A 23,029-nucleotide genomic window follows, 5' to 3' on the forward strand; every position below is an offset into this window, starting at 1 on the left:
GTTCTAGGCGCTTCAGTCTGGAACCGCGCAACCGCTACGGTCGCAGGTTCGAACCCTGCCTCGGGCATGGATGTGTGTGATGTCCTTAGGTTAGTTGGGTTTAAGTAGTTCTACGTTCTAGGGGACTGATGACCTCAGATGTTAAGTCCCATAGTGCTTAGAGCCATTTGAACCATTTTTCGGATGGAACATTGTCATCGTACTACTTCAAAACCGGGCACTGCGGCTTCGGATTCAGGGTGCTCAGAAATTCCGGCTACAAACTTCTAGGATCTGTAGAGGGGAGTGAGTACATAATATTTTGAATAGGAACCCGCGTCTGGAAAGGTACCGTTTCCGTACTATAGCTGTCTGATAAAATGTTTGCTAGATAGATATGCAACAAGGTAATCATGGTGGGAGGGTGGTTACGTCGGATCATATGATGTCATTTGACGTCTGACCTACCTCTCTCACCTGGTTCGAGCATCATTCACGTGTATGTGAGTGTTAGAGCGACATGGTTAAGTTTGCAGAATACACCGACATGATCCTTCTGAATGTCGAAGCTCACGGTAATGGAAGAGCTGCTCGTTGCCTTTATTGTTCTGGACAACGTCCGACTCCATCGCACACCCTTTTCGCCACAATTACGCAACGGCTTCGAGAAAGGGTACCTTCAAGGTCAGCAGGCGTGACTGTGGTGCTCCAAGGAAACGTTGCACATGCGAATTAGAAGAGACCATACTACATCACATTCAAGAGGACCCGTCAACGAGTACACGAGCAATTTCTTTGGCTATTTATGGGTGGACTGGTAAAACACTTGATGTAATGTGTCACGCCTAACCAACTAATTGTAAAAGTGGTCCCGTTTCCAACTTGTTTTCAAATTATTGTAGCACGGAAAAGATAAGTTTCCGGACATGGGTTCTAGTTCAAAATACTATCTACTCACTCACTTCTACACGGCCTAGAAGTCTGTAACGGGAATTTCCGAAAACACTGTATTTCATCAGTGTCTTCGTCAGAAAAGCAACTCACTGTCGATGTAGTAACGGGTCACGCTCATGTCGATGTACGCGCATCCACAACGAAGGGGCTTCCGTAGAGAGACCAGACTAACCTATACTTCCTGAAGAAGTGTACCAGACTATTCAGTTGTTTCAGGGACAACGATCTGGAAAACTGACAAATCGTGCCTCTTAACATTAGGCAACATGGCCTGACTGTGCTTGTACTGCAAACAGCAGAAATCAAGTTGACACTAAAGAAAGTTAGATCCCTTAATCGGGCAGGAAGGTCACAGAAATTAAAAGGGGAAATATATAGGTTGAAGTCATACGCAGTGCGAATTAGAGAAGCGCGCTAACGAGAAGAACACGTCTTCTGATCAGGTGCGTATACGGTCATAAAATATAGGTAATACAGGATTATATCTAGTAATTAATAAAAATAGGAATGAAAGTACGCTACTATGAACAGAATAGTGAATGCACTATCGTAGTCAATATAGGAACGAAACCATCATTCAGCAGAATAGTACAAGCTTATGTGCCATCTAGCTTCGCAGATGATGGCATTGAAGAAATGAATGCTGAAAGAAGAGAAATTATTTAAATAGTTAAAGTAGGCGAAACTGTAGTTGTAATTGGGAACTGAAGTCCGATAGTAGAAAGAATAAGAGAAGGAAAAATAGCACGCGAACATGGGGGAAAGAAATGAAAGAGGAAGCCGTCAGGTAGAATTCTGCACAGAGCATAATTTAGTTATCGATAACATTTGGTTTAAAAAAATCCATAAGAAGATTGTATACTTGGAAGACACATGGATACAATGGAAAATTTAACGTTGAATATATGGTGGTAAGACAATGATTTAGAATTTAGATTTTAAACTGTAAGACATTTCCAGGAGCAGTTGTGGACTGACTGTAATTTATTGGTCATTATCTCCAGATTAAAACTGAAGAAATTGAAACAAAGGTATGTAGTTAGGCCATGGGCCCTGAATGAATTGAAAGAGCCAGAGGTTGTTTAGGGTGTCAAGGGGAGCATTAGCCAACAGTTTTTCTGAAACGGGGTAAGGAGTTCAGAAGAAGACGAATGTAAAGCCTTGAAAGATTAAAAACTGAAGGCAGTTTAGAATAAATTATTTATATAGACAAGATCTAGTAGAAATCCTCTGACAACAAGGCTAAATTTTATTTAACTGACGAAAGGGTAAAATATACAAAATACTGCAAATAACGCAAAGGGGAATACATATGTCTAAACAATGAGACTTACAGAAAATGCGAAATCGCTTAAAATAAATGGCTAGAGAACAAATGCAAGGATGTAGAAACAGGCATGAGTTGAGAAAAGATACAAGCAGCCTATAGGAAAATTAGAGACGTTTGGAGGAAAGATAAGCAATTTCATGACTATTAAGAACTCAGATGGCAAGCCATTACCAAAGAACTGCAAGGTGGAAGAACTATACAGATCAGAAAGGCTACATAAGGGAAACAAACATGAAGACAATATAATGAAAAGCAAAGAGGAAGCAAATTAACATGAGATTAGAGGTATGATAATGCAAAAATAATTTTACAGAACACAAAGATCTTAATGGAAACGAGACCCTGGCGCAGATAATATTACCTCTCAATCAGTATTACTGATATCCTTGAGCGAGCCGTATGCGACAACTGTTCTATGTGGCGTGTAGGAATATGCGACAATAGAAATGCCCTTCGATTTTATGTAGAATATAATAACTTTAAATCCAAAAAAGCAGGTGGTAAAGGATGAAAATACTTCAGAACCATTAGTTAAATCATAGTTGCAAAATACTGACACGAGTTAGTTACAGAATCGAAAGACTGGTAGAAGCCGATCTCGGGGGAGTATCAGTTAGGGTTCTGGAGAAATATTTGAATACGCGAGGAAATACTGACCCTACAACTTATCTTAGAAGAAAGGTTGAAGAAAACGAAACGTACGTTTATAGCTACATAGGCTTCTAGGGCTGGTGTCAACCTTATTCGTCCTCAATGTACTGCTGCATCATCTCATAAAATAATTAAGTAATAAAATAAACCGATGTTTAACAATTTTGAATGGATCACACTGACTGGACTGCAGTGTGAAAACTAAATGTATTTACAATTTTTTCGGAAACCTGATTGCAATTATTAGAGTCAAAAGACATGAAAGGGAAGCAGTAGTTGAAGAGGGAGTGAGACATATTAATGACTATCCCTGTTATTGAATATGTACCTAGAGAAAGTGTTGAAGAAAACTGAAGAAATGTATGGAAAGGGAATTAAAGTTGACAATAAAGAAAGAAATTAGATTTGGCCAGGACATTGCAAATGTGACAGATATAACAAAGGACTTTGAAGATCAGCTGAATGGAACTGAAATCTCTTAAAGAGGTTATTAAAAGGAAAACAACAAAAATACAACGATGGTGGTGGAATGTAGTCTAATTACATCAGGTGGTGCTGAGGGCATTACGTCCTGAGAGACTAAATGTAGTATATGACTTTAGGTACTTCGGAAGCGAAATAGTTTACTGCAGCACAAGTGTAAACTAATAATAGAACGAAAAATATTCTGATCTACATCTACATCTATATGATTACTCTGCAATTGACATTTAAGTGCTTGGCAGAGGGTTCATCGAACTACAATCATACTATCTCTCTACCATTCCACTCCCGAACATCGCGCGGGAAAAACGAACACCTAAGCCTTTCTGTTCGAGCTCTGATTTCTCTTATTTTATTTTGATGATCATCCCTACCTATGTAGGGTGAGCCCAACAAATTATTTTCGCATTTGGAAGAGAAAGTTGGCGACTGAAATTTCGTAAATAGATCTCGTCGCGACGAAAAACGTCTTTGCTTTAATGACTTCCATCCCAGCTCGCGTATCATATCTGCCACACTCTCTCCCCTATTACGTGATAATACAAAACGAGCTGCCCTTTTTTGCACCCTTTCGATGTCCTCCGTCAATACCACCTGGTAAGGATCCCACACCGCGCAGCAATATTCTAACAGAGGACGAACGAGTGTAGTGTAAGCTGTCTCTTTAGTGGACTTGTTGCATCTTCTAAGTGTCCTGCCAATGAAACGCAACCTTTGGCTGATGATAAGTGTATTAACATCAAACAAATGTTAGAGTTAAGCAATTTTATCTGAAAATATTTGTCTGGTTTGTAGCCTTGTGTAGAAATGAAAATGACGATAACTGTAAATACAAAGGGAAGAGTCTTTATTTTTATGAGGTTTTTTTTTTCAAAAGAATGCCCACGATTAAATGGAGCTAGTGAAGCAGTACTCAAGTGAATGGAGCAATAAAGAACTCAATGGCGTAACTTGACTAAAAGAAATGGATAGAGTGATACGATACATACTGAGTCATTAACGAGTACATAATTTGGTAATGGAGACAAGTAGGTGCGAGGGAGGGAGTGAAAATAGTAATAGGAGACTGAGCGTTAACGACATTAAGCAAGTCCAAGTGGATGTACAGTATGTTGCGGTAGCCATGCAGAGAAAGAGATTAGTGTAGACAGCCTACGAACACATTACTAAAACAACAAACAGCTGGTGGACAAGAGCGTATATTCCATGAAGTTTGCAGATGATGCTGTTGTATATTACCTACACAGGTTTAGTGTTGGTCTAGGGCATGGCAGTTGAGTGCCTAGGTGAAAAAAATAAAATTTGATGTATTACAAACAAACAGGGGGAAAGGAGTCACAACGTTGGGAGAGATGGAGAGTAGAAGAAGGAAAGTAAAAAATAGGGAGAAAGAGATGAAGGTAAGGAGGAGGACGAGAAACGCATGGAGGAGGAAGAGGAAGACAAGGAGAACGGCGAGGAAGGGAAGGAGGACGGCGAGGAATGTGCTGCGAATACATAGAAAGATAGATCCCTTATCATTTAGCTACAAAATAGCAGGTCAGCAACTGGAAACAGTTAATTCCATAAATTATCTGGGAGTACGCATTAGGAGTGATTTAAAATGGAATGATCATATAAAGTTGATCGTCGGTAAAGCAGATGCCAGACAGATTCATTGAAAGAATCTTAAGGAAATGCAATCCGAAAACAAAGGAAGTATGTTACAGTACGCTTGTTCGCCCACTGCTTCAATACTTCTCATCGGTGTGGGATCAGTACCAGATAGGGTTGACAGAAGAGATAGAGAAGATCCAACGGAGAGCAGCGCGCTTCGTTACAGGATCATTTAGTAATCACGAAAGCGTTACGGAGATGATAGATAAACTCCAGTGGAAGACTCTGCAGGAGAGACGCTCGGTAGCTTGGTACGAGGTTTTGTTAAAGTTTCGAGAACATACCTTCACCGAAGAGTCAAGCAGTATATTCCTCCCTCCTACGTATATCTCGCAAAGAGACCATGAGGATAAAATCAGAGAGATTAGAGCCCACACAGAAGCATACCGACAATCCTCCTTTCCACGAACAATACGAGACTGAAATAGAAGGGAGAACCGATAGAGGTACTCAGGGTACCCTCCGCCACACACCGTCAGGTGGCTTGCGGAGTATGGATGCAGATGTAGATAAGGAAGGGAAGGAGAATGGCAAGGAGAAGGAGAAGAATAAGGAAAAGAAGGTGCTGGATGAATAGGAAGAGGAGGGGGGGAGGAGGAGGAGGAGGAGGAGGAGGAGGAGGAGGAGATAGGGATAATTAGAAGGGGGAGCAGGAGTGGGAGGAAGTGGCAAGGGGTAGGAGAAGAAAAAAAAGGGGCAGTCGCTTTGGATTCAGGTGTAAATCATTCCTAGTGCTGGCTAAAGATCTAAGAAAATGATTGTGGTGGTGGTGGTGGTGAAAAAAATTCCTTTGAATAGGAATTAAAATTATAACATTATTATGTTGAGGAACAATGAGTGACAGGTTATAACAACACGAACAGCTGCATCAAACTAGGTCAACAACAGTGTGTCATGTAATACTATCACCAACGAAACAATGACAGGCCAAAAGATGGGCTCCTAGACTTGGAATTGATCATTGTCAGTGATACGGCTTCACGACTCTATATGAAGTAATTAGTTTTTTAGGGGTTGATGCCTAATATGAATAAGACGGAAGTGAATAATGGAGATTCAGGAATAATAAAGAACTACCTACTGACCTGTCTGTCGCGCACACGGTCCAAGAAGTCCGGCTGCGTCCAAGGCTGCTGGAACAGGGGCACCAGCGTGCGGGCGGTGGGGAACGCGAACGACTGCTGCTGGGAATCTCCCAGTATAGTCGTCGTCGGCGCCGGCAGGAAGCTGGGCGCCGAGGTGCCCAGGTCGACGTCGCGCAGGTCGTCGTAGGCGGAGCTGGGGATCTTGGGGATCTCGTCGAGGAAGGTGCGCACGTCGGCCAGGTCGAGGCCGAGAACGTCGGCGAAGCGCACGATCTTCTTGCGGCCCGGCGTGCCAGGGGGAGTCTTGCCGCTCTTTAGGGACGAGCAGCGGCGGACACGCTGCGGCCGCGAGTCGTCGTCCTCGTCGTTAGAGGCGCTGCCGCTGCCGTTGACGGGAGGCCGTTCCTTCTCCTGTTGCGCCTCCGCTTCGTCCTCCGGTTCGGGGCTCACCACGATGCGGCACTCCACCTGCTGCGAGGCGTCCGCTTCGACGCACACACCGTTCGTCGCCTCTTCGTGCCTCTCCTCACGTTCCCCAGAGGCTTCTTCACACAGTGCACGCAGGTTCTCTGCCGACTTCTCCTCGCTAATCCGCTCACGCGGGCCGTCGTCGTCCGTAACTCCTCCCTCTTCCACCGGCGCTTCGGCTTCAGCGTCTAACTGACAGTTCATCTGCAAGTCGACGGACACAAATGTCCTCTCGTATTCAGTCTCCGAATCTCCGTTCAGTGCCGCTCCGTTACTGTCCTCCTGGTGGTCCGAGACTTTGAGGCGGTCGACTTCGCTCCCGGGCCGGTGGTGCAACGCGTCTCTTCCGTTACGCAGACTGTTGTGGTGGATGACGCACTTGCCATTATGGAGGCGCACTACGCAGTCGCACCCGCCGCGTCCAGCTTCGCCGTTGGTGAGTCCCAGCCGCCTCACGACTGCACTCAGCGCCTCCTCCGCCTCCTCTTCTGGCATCCCCTTCAGCCTGTCCGACTCAGGGGGCACTCCGTCCTCCAAGACGGAAAACTCTGCCGTGGCGACCGAATCTTCTATCGTGGAATACGAGCTCGGCGTCGGTTCGAGCGCAGACAGCTCGCTCAGGGGTCGACTGTCGTCGCTTGCCGACTGCGATCGAGGAGACGACCGGGTCTCTTCACTCGGTGTCCTGGTCGATCTGCGAAAACAGAAGGTTTTTCAGCGATGCGAAAGAAAAAGAAATTTCAAAAATATCACAGGACTCTGACGGCAATACTACTGATATGCGTAGTGAAGATACCCTTTCCAACTTTATGAAAAATCATACATTAATTTGTTTACGAAACACCAATCGAGACTTTAATACAATTCGGTGTGAGTGGTTAGGTATTCCATCTAGTGTTCCTTGCATCAAAGATTGAGTGGGTATCCCTTGGACTTTTTTTTTTATTTAGTGGCTTTTGGTATTTACCCATACAGCCATCTAGACTCTGAAATGTCAGTAACGGCGATACGAACGTAAAGACTGACACCCAGCCCCGAGTGGAGGAAAATCTCCGACCAGCCAGAGAATCGAACCCAGTCCCTTCGGTTAGCAACCCACTGCGCTGTCCGCACAGCTACCGAGGCGGACGTTGACACAGGTTGTCGCAAGTCATGTTTTACCAAACTCTCCACACGAAATTCACAGCCCCTAGGAGGTTTTGACACATGGGGAAAACCCTCCGTGGTTCGAAAGCCGTTTCAGCTAACTGCTCCGAAAGCAAAGAAATCTTCAGGACAGATCAGAAACGTAGCCAAAATGTTGCAGATAAACACTGAACGAGGCCGAAATTAGCGTACGGAGCGCCATGCGTAAAGCGTTGACTGAATTTGAAAGTACAGTTCTTGCTACCGGTCTGGCTGAAAAAATTTTGGTCTTATATTAAATCAGCAAACAGATCAAAGCCATTTGTCTAAATACTCTGTGGCCGCAACTAGGTCGTAACAGAGAATAAAACAATGATGGTCGAAATACTAAATTCCTTTTGTATAAAATTGTTTCGCGGAGGAAGATGGTACTGCTGTTTTTCCTTTCAATCGTCGCCAGAATGAGGTACCAAAAGAAGTCACCACTGGATAAAAAGTCAACTACAGCTGGTGAACAGATGACAGAATCTAACAGGTACAGTTTCAGGCGCAAAGTGAGCGGAGGAATTTGCTCATCTTGTAGAAGCAGTCTACCGTCGGCCACTGGAGGAACGAAACGTTCCGAATGATTGGAAACTATGAAAGCCACATCCGTTTTGGAGGATGACGCACACGACTGAAGGCCTATATTGCCGTCAGTAAGTGATCTTTTAAGAGAAAAAAACATCTGTGTAGGAATTTTCGCAGACAACGATCGCTTGAAATCTATTTCGCTCTATTCGCCAAACAGAATCGGCAGGTTCTCACCGGCACTCAGGCTGATACCATGTTCCCTGAATTCCAGAAAGCGTTTCACATAGTTCGGTTCTACTACGGCAGACCTAGACTTAAACCATTACATAGCCATCTTTAGTTCTAAAAATTACAAAACAGGAGAATCAGGAACAAATATACGACTGTTGTCAACGTATTTTAAGTGCAAACATAACACTATACAACTACATACCACATAGCAACAGGTGAATTAGTCGGAAGGGTCACGTAATAAACAATATTGGTTACTGTAGAGCATACAGGAGTGTAAAATGAACTGAAACCGTTGTTTACATGGTTGAACGGGAGGAAAATGTGACATGATAGTCGTGTGGTGCCCTCTATCGAAGTGCCGGTAAATAGTTAAATAACAGCAAAGCTATATAATTTTTAAAAATATTTCTTTTTAAACTACACTGAACAATAAACCACTAGTAGTGGTTAAACCACGGAAAGCAAATCACATTTGCTAAGTCATATGTGAGCCTCTCAGAAAAAGTAAGTACAGGATATTTGTCTTTTTCTTTTTTGCATAAGGAACTAATGGAATAAGATCCACTTACACTTCGATACAACGCGAAAAGTACAATGTTAAAACTAATGTACCAAAATAAAAACTTTAAATGAATGAAAGTACTACAATAAAATGCGGTGCGCCCTCTCTGGGGATAAACGAAAACCGTACAACTCGTTAAGTTACATTAGCGCCATCTCTGGGCTTACAGTATAAATAGGTGGAATAAAGCAGCATTAAAATGTCGAAAGTTATGGAACAAGCCAGTAGCGCACAAAAATGAACAAATGACTAAACATGAATGAAATAGTAAGCTGAAAAATTACAATAAAAATTGTGCATAAGCTAAAATCATGCAAATCAACGATTTCAATCCTTTATTTTACTTAATTGTTCATTTTTATGCACCACTGGCTAACTCTCGACATCGTAATGCTATTTTATTCCACCTGCTTATACTGTAAGCCCAAAGATGGCGCTACTGTAACTTCACGAGTTGGAGGATTGTAGTTTGTGCCCAGAAAGGGCACACCACATTTCATTGTTGTACTTTATTCCTTTAAAGTTTTATTTATTTTGGTACATTATTTTAACATACTTTTAGCGTTGTATTGAATCGTAAATGGATGTTCTTTCATTAGTTTCTAATGTAAAAAAAGAAAAAGTAACATACTATCCTGTACTTACTGTTATTGAGGGGCTACACTTATATCTTCGGAAATGCGATTTGTTTTCCATAGTTTAACCATTACTTGTGTTTATTGTTCAGTACACATTTTAAAGAAATATTTTTTAAAATTACATAGCTCTGCTATTATTTAACTATTCACCGGAACCTCGATAGAGGGCACCGCACGGCTCTGACGTCACATTTTCTTCCTGTTCAACCACGTAAGCAACGGCTTCAGTTCATGTTTTACTCCTATATGCTCTACAGCAGGGGTTCCCAACAAAATTTTCTCGAGGACCCCCCCTCATCGAGCATGATTGGCACCTTGTCATATCACAGTAACAAGTACCTAAAAAAGCCAAATTAAGAGTCTTTTCTACATTTTCTATTTTTGGCACTTAGAAAAAACATTGACATATTCATTACTGAAAAAATATTGAGCTTAAAACTTCTTCAATTTAGCTATCATTGTTATTGTTAAATTTTTGATTATTACTCAAAACCTTTGTCTTCAAATCTGGGTGTTTAGTATAACAAACTCCTTAAAAAAATAAAAATTGAGTATGAACTGAAAATGACAGGAAAAAATTAAAACTGAGTATATTGGTCTTTCAAGGGTACTACACTTGAGATTGCATTGAGTAGACATGTGCGAAAAATAAGAAAACACTAACTTCATATAAGCTATTAATTATTTGAAAAATACAGTTACAACAGAGTACTCCATCAGTAAACAGTTAGTTTTAATTTTCAGTTCACTAAAGCTCTGCTCATGCAGGAAGCGGCCAAAACAAAAAATCTGTTATCATACGAAATATATTTAATATGTTTTTTATTCTAATAGCATCTTGCGGACCCCTCTGGAATAGCTCCACCTGTTGCGAACCACCTGTTGCGAACCACTGCTCTACAGTAACCAATATTGTTTATTACGTGACCCTTTGGACTAATTCACCTGTTGCTATGTGGTAGGTATTTGTATGGTGTTATGTTTGCATTTAAGATACGTTGTCAACGGTCGTATATTTCTTCATGATTCTCCTGTTTCGTAATTTTTAGCACTAAAGATCGCTATGTAATACTTGAAATCTAGATCCGCAATAATAAAACTACGGATCTGGCGATCGATTGCTGTTCTTTTCTCCACTGTCACGAATGCAATACGTCATTATTTGTGGAAAGGTCGTCAAACATAAAAGCAACTTTGTGCCTACTTCAGGGAAATATCTGAGGGTTATCACTGCTCATAATGTATGTGAATGACGAAGTGGATAACGTCGGAAGCTCCAAGAGGCTTTTCGCTGTTCTATACAGAGAACTCGCAACGCTAGAAAATTGTGGCGAAATGCAGGAAGATCTGCAATGGAACGACGCTTGGCGTATGGATTGCCAGTTGATACCCTACATAATTAAATGTAACGAACTGCTCGCAAACATATAGAAAGGCCCTCTATTGTTAGATAACACGAGTGACGGCAGCTCACTTGAAGTGGTAGCAACCGTACAATACCAAGCAGTAGAGTGTAGAGACAGATTTAGCGTGAATCGACTACATAACCCTAACAGGATATTTGACTGTTTTCTGGAAAATTATCTTAAATGGTTAATTGTGTCATTTTATGCTCACAGCATGCTTCTTTCCTCAAGAATTTCAGTATTCTTTTATAAAAACGGAGATTTAATTCAAATAATTTGAAAGCCTGCTAAAACGCTCCAGTTGGTTCATGTAATGCCTGTGACGTCACTGGCTAACTCGTTGCTCCTGCTGTCGTAAAGATCATTCAAAGTGATGTCTTGTTTTGGAATTTACGTTTCGGTAAATGGGTTACAAATGGTGTGTAGTACCACGCTCTAGAAATACATCTGCAAAAACTTACGAAAAATTGTTTTTGGGTATTCCAAAGAATGAGAAGATGCATGAAATACGGTTACACTGCACCGGCAAAACGCCACTACGTCGGCACACAAGTTCTCTAACTTAATGAAAAACGTCTAGAACTCTGAAGTTAACATTTATTTACCTCCGAAATATGCTTTCGCACTGTTACAAGGAAGGATAGCGTAATTCAACGAAATTAAACTCTGAGTGAAAATTTTTGTTTCATCCCACTTCACTTGCATTGTTCCGTAGTTCAGTTGTTAGGGCTGTAGGTCGTCGAATTATATAAGGCAATATTCAAAGATCGTTGGTTCGAATCCAATCCGAAAGAATATTTTAAGTTATTTGTTAAACGACTCGAAAGTCCTGTCATATGAAAACCAAATCACAATTATAAAACTTTACCACACCGATCAGAGAAAGAGTATTATTCTGCTTTCCTTACTGTTTACAAGTGCTTATATTTGCAATCGCTGTTCACATACCTCACGTTCAAAAAGACATGTCCTAGTTAATGTAACCACACACTTTTTACTTAATTAGAAACAATGCTTTTTATCTTTGTACTGTACAGCTAGGATCCTTATTGTTTAAACTTTTGAAGTTGAATCATCTTATATACAGATGAGGGAATTTTTGTTTTTTTTTGTTTTTGGTTTTAGGGCGCAAAACTGCTATGGTCATTAGCGCCCGGTCCGTGACTTAGGAAACAGTAAAAAACCGAAAATGGAAACCAGCGAAAGTCATAAAATTGGAGAAACTAAAAGCAGAAGGAAGGCTTAAAAGTCCACTACAGAAAGGGGTTGGTTGTCCCCAAAAAAAAGCTTCAAATGACTGACATCATTTCACTGGCACAAATAAACTCGAGAACGCGATCGGCCGAGCGCGTGTCATCTGCTAAAATTGACGATATATCAGGCGACAGCTGTAGACGGGCGCGTAACTGAGTAAAATAGGGGCATTCAATTAAAAAGTGTCTCACCGTCCACAGCTGAGAGCAGTGGGGACAGAGTGGGGGAGGATCGCCGCTTAAAAGATGTCGATGGCTAAAAAGACAGTGCCCTATCCGGAGTCTAGTTAAAATTACCTCCTCCCGACGACGCGTTCAGGAGGAAGAGGTCCAAGCACAAGGAAGAGCTTTCACGTCCCGCAATTTATTATGGGGAAGTGTCGACCAATGTGCGTGCCATAAAAGAACAACACGACGACATAAAACGCTTCGTAGATCGGCGATGGGAATCGACTGAATAGCTGGCCGAAGAAGAGAGACTGCAGCCTTGGCTGCTATATCGGCCGCCTCATTTCCACAGATACCAACGTGTCCCGGGAGCCAGAGGAACGCCACCGGGACGCCCCCAGGTGGAGCAAGCGCAGACAGTCCTGAATCCGGTGGACCAGAGGGTGGACAGGGTAAAGAGCTTGGAAACTGAGGAGAGAGCTGAGAGAATCTGAACAGAGAACATACTGTATCCGCTGATGGCGGCGGATGTAGTGGACAGCCTGGAGAACAGCGTAAAGCTCCGCAGTATAAACCGAACACTGGTCGGGAAGCCGAAATTGATTTGGGGTGTCGCCAACAATATAGGCACTCCCTACACCAAACGATGTTTTTGAGCCATCGGTGTAAATAAATGTGGCTTCCTTCATTTGTGCACATAGAGCAGAAAATGCCCGACGATAAACAAGTGAAGGGGTACCATCCTTGGGAAACTGACAAAGGTCACGGAGCAGGCAGATTCGGGGACGGAGCCAAGGCGGTGCTGTACCCCAAGTTGTCAAGAAGGTTTTAGGAAAGCGGAAGGAAAGAGAATGGAGCAGTTGACGGAAGCGGACTCCCAGTGGTAGTAGGGAGAAGGGGCGGCCTGCATACCCTACATCAAAGGAGGCGTCGAAAAAATGTCACGGGCTGGATTAGCAGGCATGGAAGACAGATGGCTAGCATAACGACTCAGAAGGACTGCTCGCCGATTGGACAGCGGAGGTTCAGCAGTCTCAGCATAAAGGCTTTCCACAGGGCTGGTGTAAAAAGCTCCAGACACTAAACGTAATCCACGGTGGTGGATAGAGTCGAGACGCCGAAGAATAGACGGCCGAGCAGAGGAGTAGACTATGCTTCCATAGTCCAACTTCGAGCGCACTAAGGCGCGATAAAGCGGAGAAGGACCACTCGGTCCGCTCCCCAGGAGATACCATTCAGGACACGGAGGGTGTTGAGCGATCGCAGACAGCGAGCCGAAAGATAGGAAACGTGGGAGGACCAGCACAGTTTTCTGTCAAACATAAGACCCAAGAATTTAGCGACGTCTGAAAACGGAAGATTGACAGGTCCTAGATGTAAGGAAGGTGGAAGAAACTCCTTACGTCGCCAAAAATTAACACAAACGGTCTTACTGGGAGAAAAACGGAAGCCGATTTCGATGCTCCAAGAGTGGAGGCGATCGAGACATCCTTGAAGACGTCGTTCAAGAAGGCTGGTCCGTTGAGAGCTGTAGTAGATCGCAAAATCGTCCACAAAGAGGGAGCCCGAGACATCAGGAAGGAGACAATCCATAATTGGATTTATGGCAATGGCAAACAGTACAACACTCAGCACGGAGCCCTGGGGTACCCCGTTTTCTTGGGAGAAAGTACGGGAGAGAGTAGTGTTCACCCGCACCCTAAATGTGCGCTCTGCCATAAATTCGCGAAGAAAAAGGGGCAGCCGACCTCGAAAGCCCCAAGAGAACAGTGTGCGGAGGATGCCTGTCCTCCAACAGGTATCGTATGCTCTCTCCAGATCAAAAAATATTGCTACTGTTTGGCGTTTCCGGAGAAAATTGTTCATGATATAAGTGGAGAGAGCAACAAGATGGTCAACTGTAGAACGATGCTTTCGGAATCCGCATTGGGCAGGTGTTAAAAGACTGCGGGATTCCAGCCACCAAGCTAAACGGTAATTCACCATACGCTCCAAAACCTTACAGACACTACTCGTGAGAGAAATGGGGCGATAGCTAGAGGGGAGATGTTTGTCCTTTCCAGATTTCGGAACAGGAACGACGATAGCTTCCCGCCATCGTCTGGGAAAAGTACTGTCGGTCCAAATTCGATTATAAAGGCGAAGGAGGTAACGCAGACTATGGGTTGATAAATGCAGCAACATTTGGACGTCGATACCATCCGGTCCTGAGGCGGAGGAGCGAGAAGAAGAGAGTGCATGTTGGAGTTCCCGCATGGAGAAAACAGTATTGTAGCTTTCGCCATTTTTGGAGGAGAAAGCAAGAGGTCGCACTTCCGCTGCACGTTTCTTCGGGAGAAACGCTGGCTGGTAATTTGAAGAGCGCGAAATCTCAGCAAAGTGCTGACCCAATAAGTTAGAAATTGCGACGCGGTTCACTAATGTATCATGCGCGACATTGAGCCCCGAGGTCTGGGAGAAACTAGGCGCGCCTGAGAACCGTCGAAGCCGACTCCAAACTTCCGAGGAGGGAGTGAAGGTGTTAAATGAGCTAATAAAGAATTTCCAGCTTGCCTTCTTGCTATCGCGGATGACACGATGGCATCGCGCTCGGAACTGCTTATAGCGGATACAGTTGGCCAAAGTAGGATGGTGGCGGAAAACGCGAAGAGCACGTCGCCGCTCCTGTATTGCGTCACGGCATGCCTCGTTCCACCAAGGAACTGGGGGGCGCCGGGGCAATTCGGAGATGCGTGGTATTGAACGTTCCGCAGCTGTAAGAATAACGTCGGTAATGTGTGACCTCATCGTCGACGCTGGGAAAGTGACGGTCATCGAATGTCGCTAGAGACGAAAAAAGTGTCCAATCGGCTTGGGAAAACTTCCCGCGTCGCGGGCGCATATATGGCAGTTGTGGCTGCAATTGAAGGACACATGGAAAGTGGTCACTCGAGTGTGTATGATCAAGGGCGGACCATTCGAAGCGCCGAGCTAGCGGAACAGTACCGACTGAAAGGTCCAAATGAGAGAAATTTGTCGTGGAGGCAGACAAAAATGTAGGGACCCCAGTGCTGAGGCAAACTAGATCCCCTTGGTGGAAGACGTCTAGCAATAGTGAGCCACGTGGACAAGGATGTGGAGATCCCCAAAGCGGGTGGTGGGCAAATCCCCAACCAGCATATAGGGGGGTGGAAGCTGACCAAGAAGATGAAGGAGATCAGCTCGTGCCATTGGTGTGGACGATGGAATGAATACAGTACAAAGAGAAAAGGTATATCCAGAAAGGGAAAGACGGACAGCGACGGCTTGGAAGGAAGGGTTTAAGTGGATTGGGTGATAATGGAGAGTATCATGGAGAAGAATCATGAGTCCTCCATTGGCTGGAGTGCCTTCAACAGAGGGGAGATCATATTGGACGGACTGAAAATGAGGGAGAACAAAGCGGTCATGGGAACGCAGCTTTGTTTCCTGAAGACAGAAGATGACCGGCGAGTAGGATCGTAAGAGGATCGACAATTCATCCCGATTGGCTCGAATGCCGCGGATATTCCAGTGGATAATGGACATAGGGTAACAGAAAATGGAGGAATGTGACCAAGGTTGCCGGCAACTCAACGACTGCTCAGAGCTTGCGACCGACAGCATGGAATGGCATTCAGCCGAAGGCAGAAGATCCTGATCCATAGGTTGTTCAGGAGCAGCTCCTGCCACCAGCGATCGGCTGGTTGATCGGCCGCCAGCAGTGCGCCTCGGCGACACAGAAGACGGCCGAGGGCGATTTCCGCCAGGTGGTGCTGTAGATGGGACACGCCTTGGCGGAGAAGGAGATGAACTGGGTTTCTTTGTAGCCTTATCGGAAATATGATGTTTAGATGAAGGAGGAACCGATGGTTGTGAAGTTGGGGTACGTAAAAAATCTTCACGAGTATGCTCTTTTGTCGAAGTCTTGGTGTCTGACTTTTGGGCTCGAGATTTAGCAGAACCCGATGAAGGGTGAGCCATAGAGTGGGCAGGCGAAAGTGGTGAGGTTGAATGGGCGATCTTTGCGCTGGCCGATCTGACGACCGTGGCACTAAAGGTGAGGTCGCAAGTCTGCGTGGCCGCCTCCTTTGTTGGCTGAGGAGAAGCAAGGACAGTGCTGTATTTTCCTGTCTGAGGCACGGTGGGCTCTCGACTGGCGAATAATTTTCGAGCAGCAAAGGTCGACACCTTTTCCTTCACTCTGATTTCCTCGATGAGCTTTTCGTCCTTAAAAACTTGGCAATCTCGAGAGGAAGCAGCGTGGTCACCCATACAGTTGATGCAGCGAGGGGATGGAGGTGGACAAGCACCCTCATGGGCATCCTTGCCACACTTAACACATTTGGCCGGATTGGAACAGGACTGGCTGGTGTGATTGAACCGCTGACACCCATAGCAACGTGCAGGGTTTGGGACGTAAGGGCGAACGGAAATTATCTCACAGTCTGCTTTGATTTTCGATGGGAGTTGAACTTTGTCAAACGTCAAGAAGACAGTGCAGGTTGGAATGATGTTCGTGTCAACCCTTTTCATAACTATGAACAGCAGTTACGCCCTGGTCAGACAGGTAGTGCTGAATTTCTTCGTCAGACAATCCATCGAGGGAGCGTGTATAAACGACTCCACGCGAGGAATTTAAAGTGCGGTGCGCTTCAACCCGGACAGGGAAGGTGTGGAGCAGTGAAGTATGCAGCAATTTTTGTGCCTGGAGGGCACTGACTGTTTCTAACAACAAGGTGCCATTCCGTAATCTGGAACAAGACTTTACAGGACCTGCAATTGCGTCGACACCTTTCTGAATAATGAAAGGGTTGACCATGGAGAAGTCGAGACCTTCGTCAGACCGAGAAACAACAAGGAACTGTGGCAACGATGGAAGAACTGTCTGTGGCTGAGACTCAGTGAACTTACGTTTGTGAGCAGACATAGTGGAAGGTGAGGAAACCATTGCGGAAGAATCCCCCATGATTACCGGCGTCTCCGATGGCGCACTGCTCCCTTGTGGGGGCCCTCTCTGAGGGCACTCCCGCCTTAGGTGATTGTTCACACCTAAGGTCACACCTCCCGACAAACGGACGGAGGGACCAATCGGCACTTTCGGAAGGTATCAGCTCGGGTAATCACCCCTCCCTGGGCCTGGCCGTTACCAGGGGGTACGTACGTGTCCTACCTGTCTACCAGGGGCGGGGAATTACGCGTTACCCCATCACCGGCTATGCACAAAAATGCGTGGGTCGGCCTTCAGACACGCACAGGGAGGAAGAAAGAGAAAGGGAAAGGAAAAAACAAAGAAAGGGAAAGGAAAGAGGAGAGGTCTCAAACGCCGCAGTGGAGAAAAGGGTAAAGAGAAGAGGTAAGGAAAAGAGAAAGGCAAAGGAAGGATGAAAACATACAAGCAGAGAAGGCAAAGAATGTGTTACACTTACGAGCGTCCGTCTCCGGACGTAGGCACAAACCATACTCCCAGAGGGGGAGAAAGGGAAGGAAAGAGCCAGAGGTGAGGGGAGGGGGGGCGAAGATGGGGGAGAGGGAAGGATGCGGAAAAGGAAGGTATGCAGCCCGGAAAGGAAGGAGGGCCACATTAGCTCGGGGTCCTGTGCTCGCTACGCACGTATCCACAAAAGAGTTGTGGACCCCCTGGGGGGAAAGATGAGGGAAGTCTGCTCCAGACACTGTCATTAGTTTACACTCTCAAACATCGCTGCCCGTAAGTCTGTGTTACCTGCATGTTGTACATACTCTATACCTCTCCATACACAAATCATCATCCTATACCTCATTGCTTTGATTTTCGATGGGAGTTGAACTTTGTCAAACGTCAAGAAGACAGTGCGGGTTGGAATGATGTTCGTGTCATTAGTTTACACTCTCCACAATCTATTGGTTATGAACTGCAGATGGAAACTGAAGAAACTGCAAAAAGGCGGGAATTTAAGGAGATGGGACCTGGATAAACTGAAAGAACCAGAGGTTGTACAGAGTTTCAGGGAGAGCATAAGGGAACAATTGACAGGAATGGGGGAAAGAAATACAGTAGAAGAAGAATGGGTAGCTCTGAGGGATGAAGTAGTGAAGGCAGCAGAGGATCAAGTAGGTAAAAAGACGAGGGCTAATAGAAATCCTTGGGTAACAGAAGAAATATTGAATATAATTGATGAAAGGAGAAAATATAAAAATGCAGTAAATGAAGTAGGCAAAAAGGAATACAAACGTCTCAAAAATGAGATCGACAGGAAGTGCAAAATGGCTAAGCAGGGATGGCTAGAGGACAAATGTAAGGATGTAGAGGCTTGTCTCACTAGGGGTAAGATAGATACTGCCTACAGGAAAATTAAAGAGACCTTTGGAGAGAAGAGAACCACTTGTATGAATATCAAGAGGTCAGATGGCAACCCAGTTCTAAGCAAAGAAGGAAAGGCAGAAAGGTGGAAGGAGTATATGGAGGGTTTATACAAGGGCGATGTACTTGAGGACAATATTATGGAAAGGGAAGAGGATGTAGATGAAGATGAAATGGGAGATAAGATACTGCGTGAAGAGTTTGACAGAGCAAGGAAAGACCTGAGTCGAAACAAGGCCCCGGGAGTAGACAACATTCCATTAGAGCTACTGATGGCCTTGGGAGAGCCAGTCATGACAAAACTCTACCATCTGGTGAGCAAGATGTATGAGACAGGCGAAATACCCACAGACTTCAAGAAGAATATAATAATTCCAATCCCAAAGAAAGCAGGTGTTGACAGATGTGAAAATTACCGAACTATCAGTTTAATAAGTCACAGCTGCAAAATACTAACACGAATTCTTTACAGACGAAAGGAAAAACTGGTAGAGGAGGACCTCGGGGAAGATCAGTTTGGATTCCGTAGAAATGTTGGTACACGTGAGGCAATACTAACCTTACGACTTATCTTAGAACAAAGATTAAGAAAAGGCAAACCTACGTTTCTAGCATTTGTAGACTTAGAGAAAGCTTTTGACAATGTTTACTGGAATACTCTCTTTCAAATTCTGAAGGTGGCAGGGGTAAAATACAGGGAGCGAAAGGCTATTTACAATTTGTACAGAAACCAGATGGCAGTTATAAGAGTCGAGGGACATGAAAGGGAAGCAGTGGTTGGGAAGGGAGTAAGACAGGGTTGTAGCCTCTCCCCGATGTTACTCAATCTGTATATTGAGCAAGCAGTAAAGGAAACAAAAGAAAAATTCGGAGTAGGTATTAAAATTGATGGAGAAGAAGTAAAAACTTTGAGGTTCGCCGATGACATTGTAATTCTTTCAGAGACAGCAAAGGACTTGGAAGAGCAGTTGAACGCAATGGACAGTGTCTTGAAAGGAGGATATAAGATGAACATCAACAAAAGCAAAACGAGGATAATGGAATGTAGTCAAATTAAATCGGGTGATGCTGAGGGGATTAGATTAGCAAATGAGACACTTAAAGTAGTAAAGGAGTTTTGCTATTTAGGGAGTAAAATAACTGATGATGGTCGAAGTAGAGAGGATATAAAATGTAGACTGGCAATGGCAAGGAAATCGTTTCTGAAGAAGAGAAATTTGTTAACATCGAGTATAGATTTAAGTGTCAGGAAGTCGTTTCTGAAAGTATTTGTATGGAGTGTAGCCATGTATGGAAGTGAAACATGGACGATAACTAGTTTGGACAAGAAGAGAATAGAAGCTTTCGAAATGTGGTGCTACAGAAGAATGCTGAAGATAAGGTGGGTAGATCACGTAACTAATGAGGAGGTATTGAATAGGATTGGGGAGAAGAGAAGTTTGTGGCACAACTTGACTAGAAGAAGGGATCGGTTGGTAGGACATGTTTTGAGGCATCAAGGGATCACAAATTTAGCATTGGAGGGCAGCGTGGAGGGTAAAAATCGTAGAGGGAGACCAAGAGATGAATACACTAAGCAGATTCAGAAGGATGTAGGTTGCAGTAGGTACTGGGAGATGAAGAAGCTTGCACAGGATAGAGTAGCATGGAGAGCTGCATCAAACCAGTCTCAGGATTGAAGACCACAACAACAACAATACCTCGTTGCACTGTGGGTGTACTACTAGCAATGCTTTCCAAAAAAGTGTATTGTTTGTACGCAAAGTTAATGCATTTATCCTCAGTTGTCCATTGCTCAGACTAATCTGAATCTATAATTAATACATTCCACCCTTTAAACAACTCCTACAATGAGTTCTTGGTCACGCTATTTTCGTATTCCGTTTAAAACTTCTAAAAATATACGCCTGTTTTAAGTTTCGAACCTGTGGCCTCTTCACTTGCAATTACATGCGCTACCCGTTGGGCCGCAGAACACCTGGATGGAGCTGTCTCCTTGCCTAGTATTTTATATATAGGATATCTCCACTAAGATTTTCCAAGAACAATTTTATTGTGTTTTTGGTCGTTGTTCATGACTAATAGTCGTCAGTGTACTTATACGATACGATCCACTTGCAAAATTTCTGCACTTCTTTAGTTTTCAGTTAGTTTAATATATTGCAGGGAGCAGGGAAAAGAATGTCCGCCACTGCACATATCGCCGCTCTAAATCGGTGGACCATAAACGCATTACCTTTCGGAAAGTTTCCACTCTCAACATTCACAAAATTCCTTCCTATCGTTATTTAAATCTTGTAACTGCGTTTTATATCACTGAATAGCTAAGCTGTTTGCAGAAAAAGTATGTACAAAGCTAGTAACTCCGGCTAAAACACCGATACCAAATGTAAAGCTTCGTCTTACTCCAAGCCTGTGACTTCACCAAAGCTTCAGCCAATAACACAGCGTTTCCAATCACGTAACCAGAGCTTGATACTTAATGATTTTTAAGCTTTGATTACATAAAAGTATCATTTGTGAGAATACTGACCGTAATGCTACTTGAATGTTATAATCACTCAGAGTAACAACAATCTTCAGATTTTTAACGCAGGAAAATAGCTTATTGTAAGTACGCAAACGTTAGGCTGATTAATCTGAGGAATCTTCAGAAAAGCTGTCTTACAAAACCCTCTTTCGACCGATATTTGAGTATTGCTCTTACGTCTACATCTGTACTCTGTAAACAACTCTGAATCCTACGGCAGAGGGAACCTACCATTGTTCCAGTCAATCGGGGTTCCTTCTGTTCCATTGACGTACAGAGCGCGGGAAGAATGATTGTCTAAATGCTCCTGTGCTCCACGTTACAAGCCAAGACTGATAGAGGGGACACAGAAGATCCAAAGAAGAGCAGCGCATTACGTCACATGTTCGCTTAGTAAGAACGAAAGAGTCACGGAGTTATCCAGCCAATTACAGGGGCAGACGTAACAAGAGAGGCGTCATACATCACGAGGTAGTTTACTGTTAAATTTCCGAGTGCGTATGTTCCCAGAATATCAACCAATATATTGCTTCCTCCTACGTACATTGAGGTAACAAAAGTCACGGGGTATCTCCCAATATCGTGTCGGACCTCCTTTTGTTCGGCGGAGTGGAGCAGCTCGACGTGGCATGGAGGTCGTCTGCAGAAATATTGAGCCATGCTGCCTCTATAGCCGTCCATAGTTGCAAAAGTGTTGCCGGTGCAGGATGTTATGTACGAATTGACCTCCCAGTTATGTCCCATAAATGTTCAACGGGATTCAAGTCTGGCAATTTGCGTGGCCAAATAATTCGCTCGAATTGTTCAGAATGAACTTCAAAGCAATCACGAACAACAGTGGCCAGTGACATGGGGCACTATTATGCGCAAAAATTCCGTCGGTGTTTGGGAACATAAATTCCGCGTGAATCGCTGCAAATGGTCTCCAAGTAGCAGAACATAACCATTTCAAGTCAATTATCAGTTCAGTTGGACCAGAGGACCCGATCCATTCCATGTAAACATATCCCACACCATTATGGAGCCACCACCAGTTCGATAGTGCCTTGTCGACAACTTGGGTCCACAATTTCGTGGGGTCTACGTCAGACTCTAATTCTACCATCAGCTCTTACCAACTAAAAATCGGGACGCATCCGACAAGGCCACGATTTTTTCAGTCATCTAGGGTCCAACCGCTATGGTCACGAGCTCAATTGAACAGCTGCAGACGATGTCGTGCTGTTAGCAAACACACTTGCATCGGTCGTCTACTGCCATAGCCCATTAACGTCAAATTTCGCCGCACTGCACTAATGGAGACGTTCGACGTACGTCCTACATTGATTTCTGTGGTTACTTCACTCAATTTTGCTGGTCTGTTGCCAAATGCTTAATTTTGATTAATCCTTAGGGGATTCACTTTAGGAAGTGTAAGTTCCTGGAGGAAGTGTTGTCTCCTGTTTGAACTGTTTTGCTACTGCATCTGCTCATGGTCTAAACGTAAACGTCATGCAATGCAGTCACCAAGTCTTGGAGTCCACTCCTTCCTTTATCATTTCCTTCAAAAAAAGTACTAAAGCTGTATATTTGCTGAAAAAATTTTAAAGTTCTC

At 44.1% G+C, this 23,029-nt stretch overlaps 1 protein-coding gene across 2 annotated transcripts in view; it reads right to left on the reverse strand.

Moving 5' to 3' along the window:
* LOC126475447 (glycogen-binding subunit 76A) overlaps positions 1–23,029 on the reverse strand; it is a 320,338-nt gene that overhangs the window by 13,258 nt on the left and 284,051 nt on the right. For both annotated transcript variants that reach the window (XM_050103312.1, XM_050103310.1), the window contains exon 4: positions 6,139–7,300. In XM_050103312.1, the coding sequence (XP_049959269.1) occupies positions 6,139–7,300 (1,162 nt within the window). The remainder of the gene's footprint in view (positions 1–6,138; positions 7,301–23,029) is intronic.

Source organism: Schistocerca serialis, chromosome 4 (assembly GCF_023864345.2).
Source record: "Schistocerca serialis cubense isolate TAMUIC-IGC-003099 chromosome 4, iqSchSeri2.2, whole genome shotgun sequence".
In the NCBI taxonomy this organism is placed as follows: domain Eukaryota; kingdom Metazoa; phylum Arthropoda; class Insecta; order Orthoptera; family Acrididae; genus Schistocerca; species Schistocerca serialis.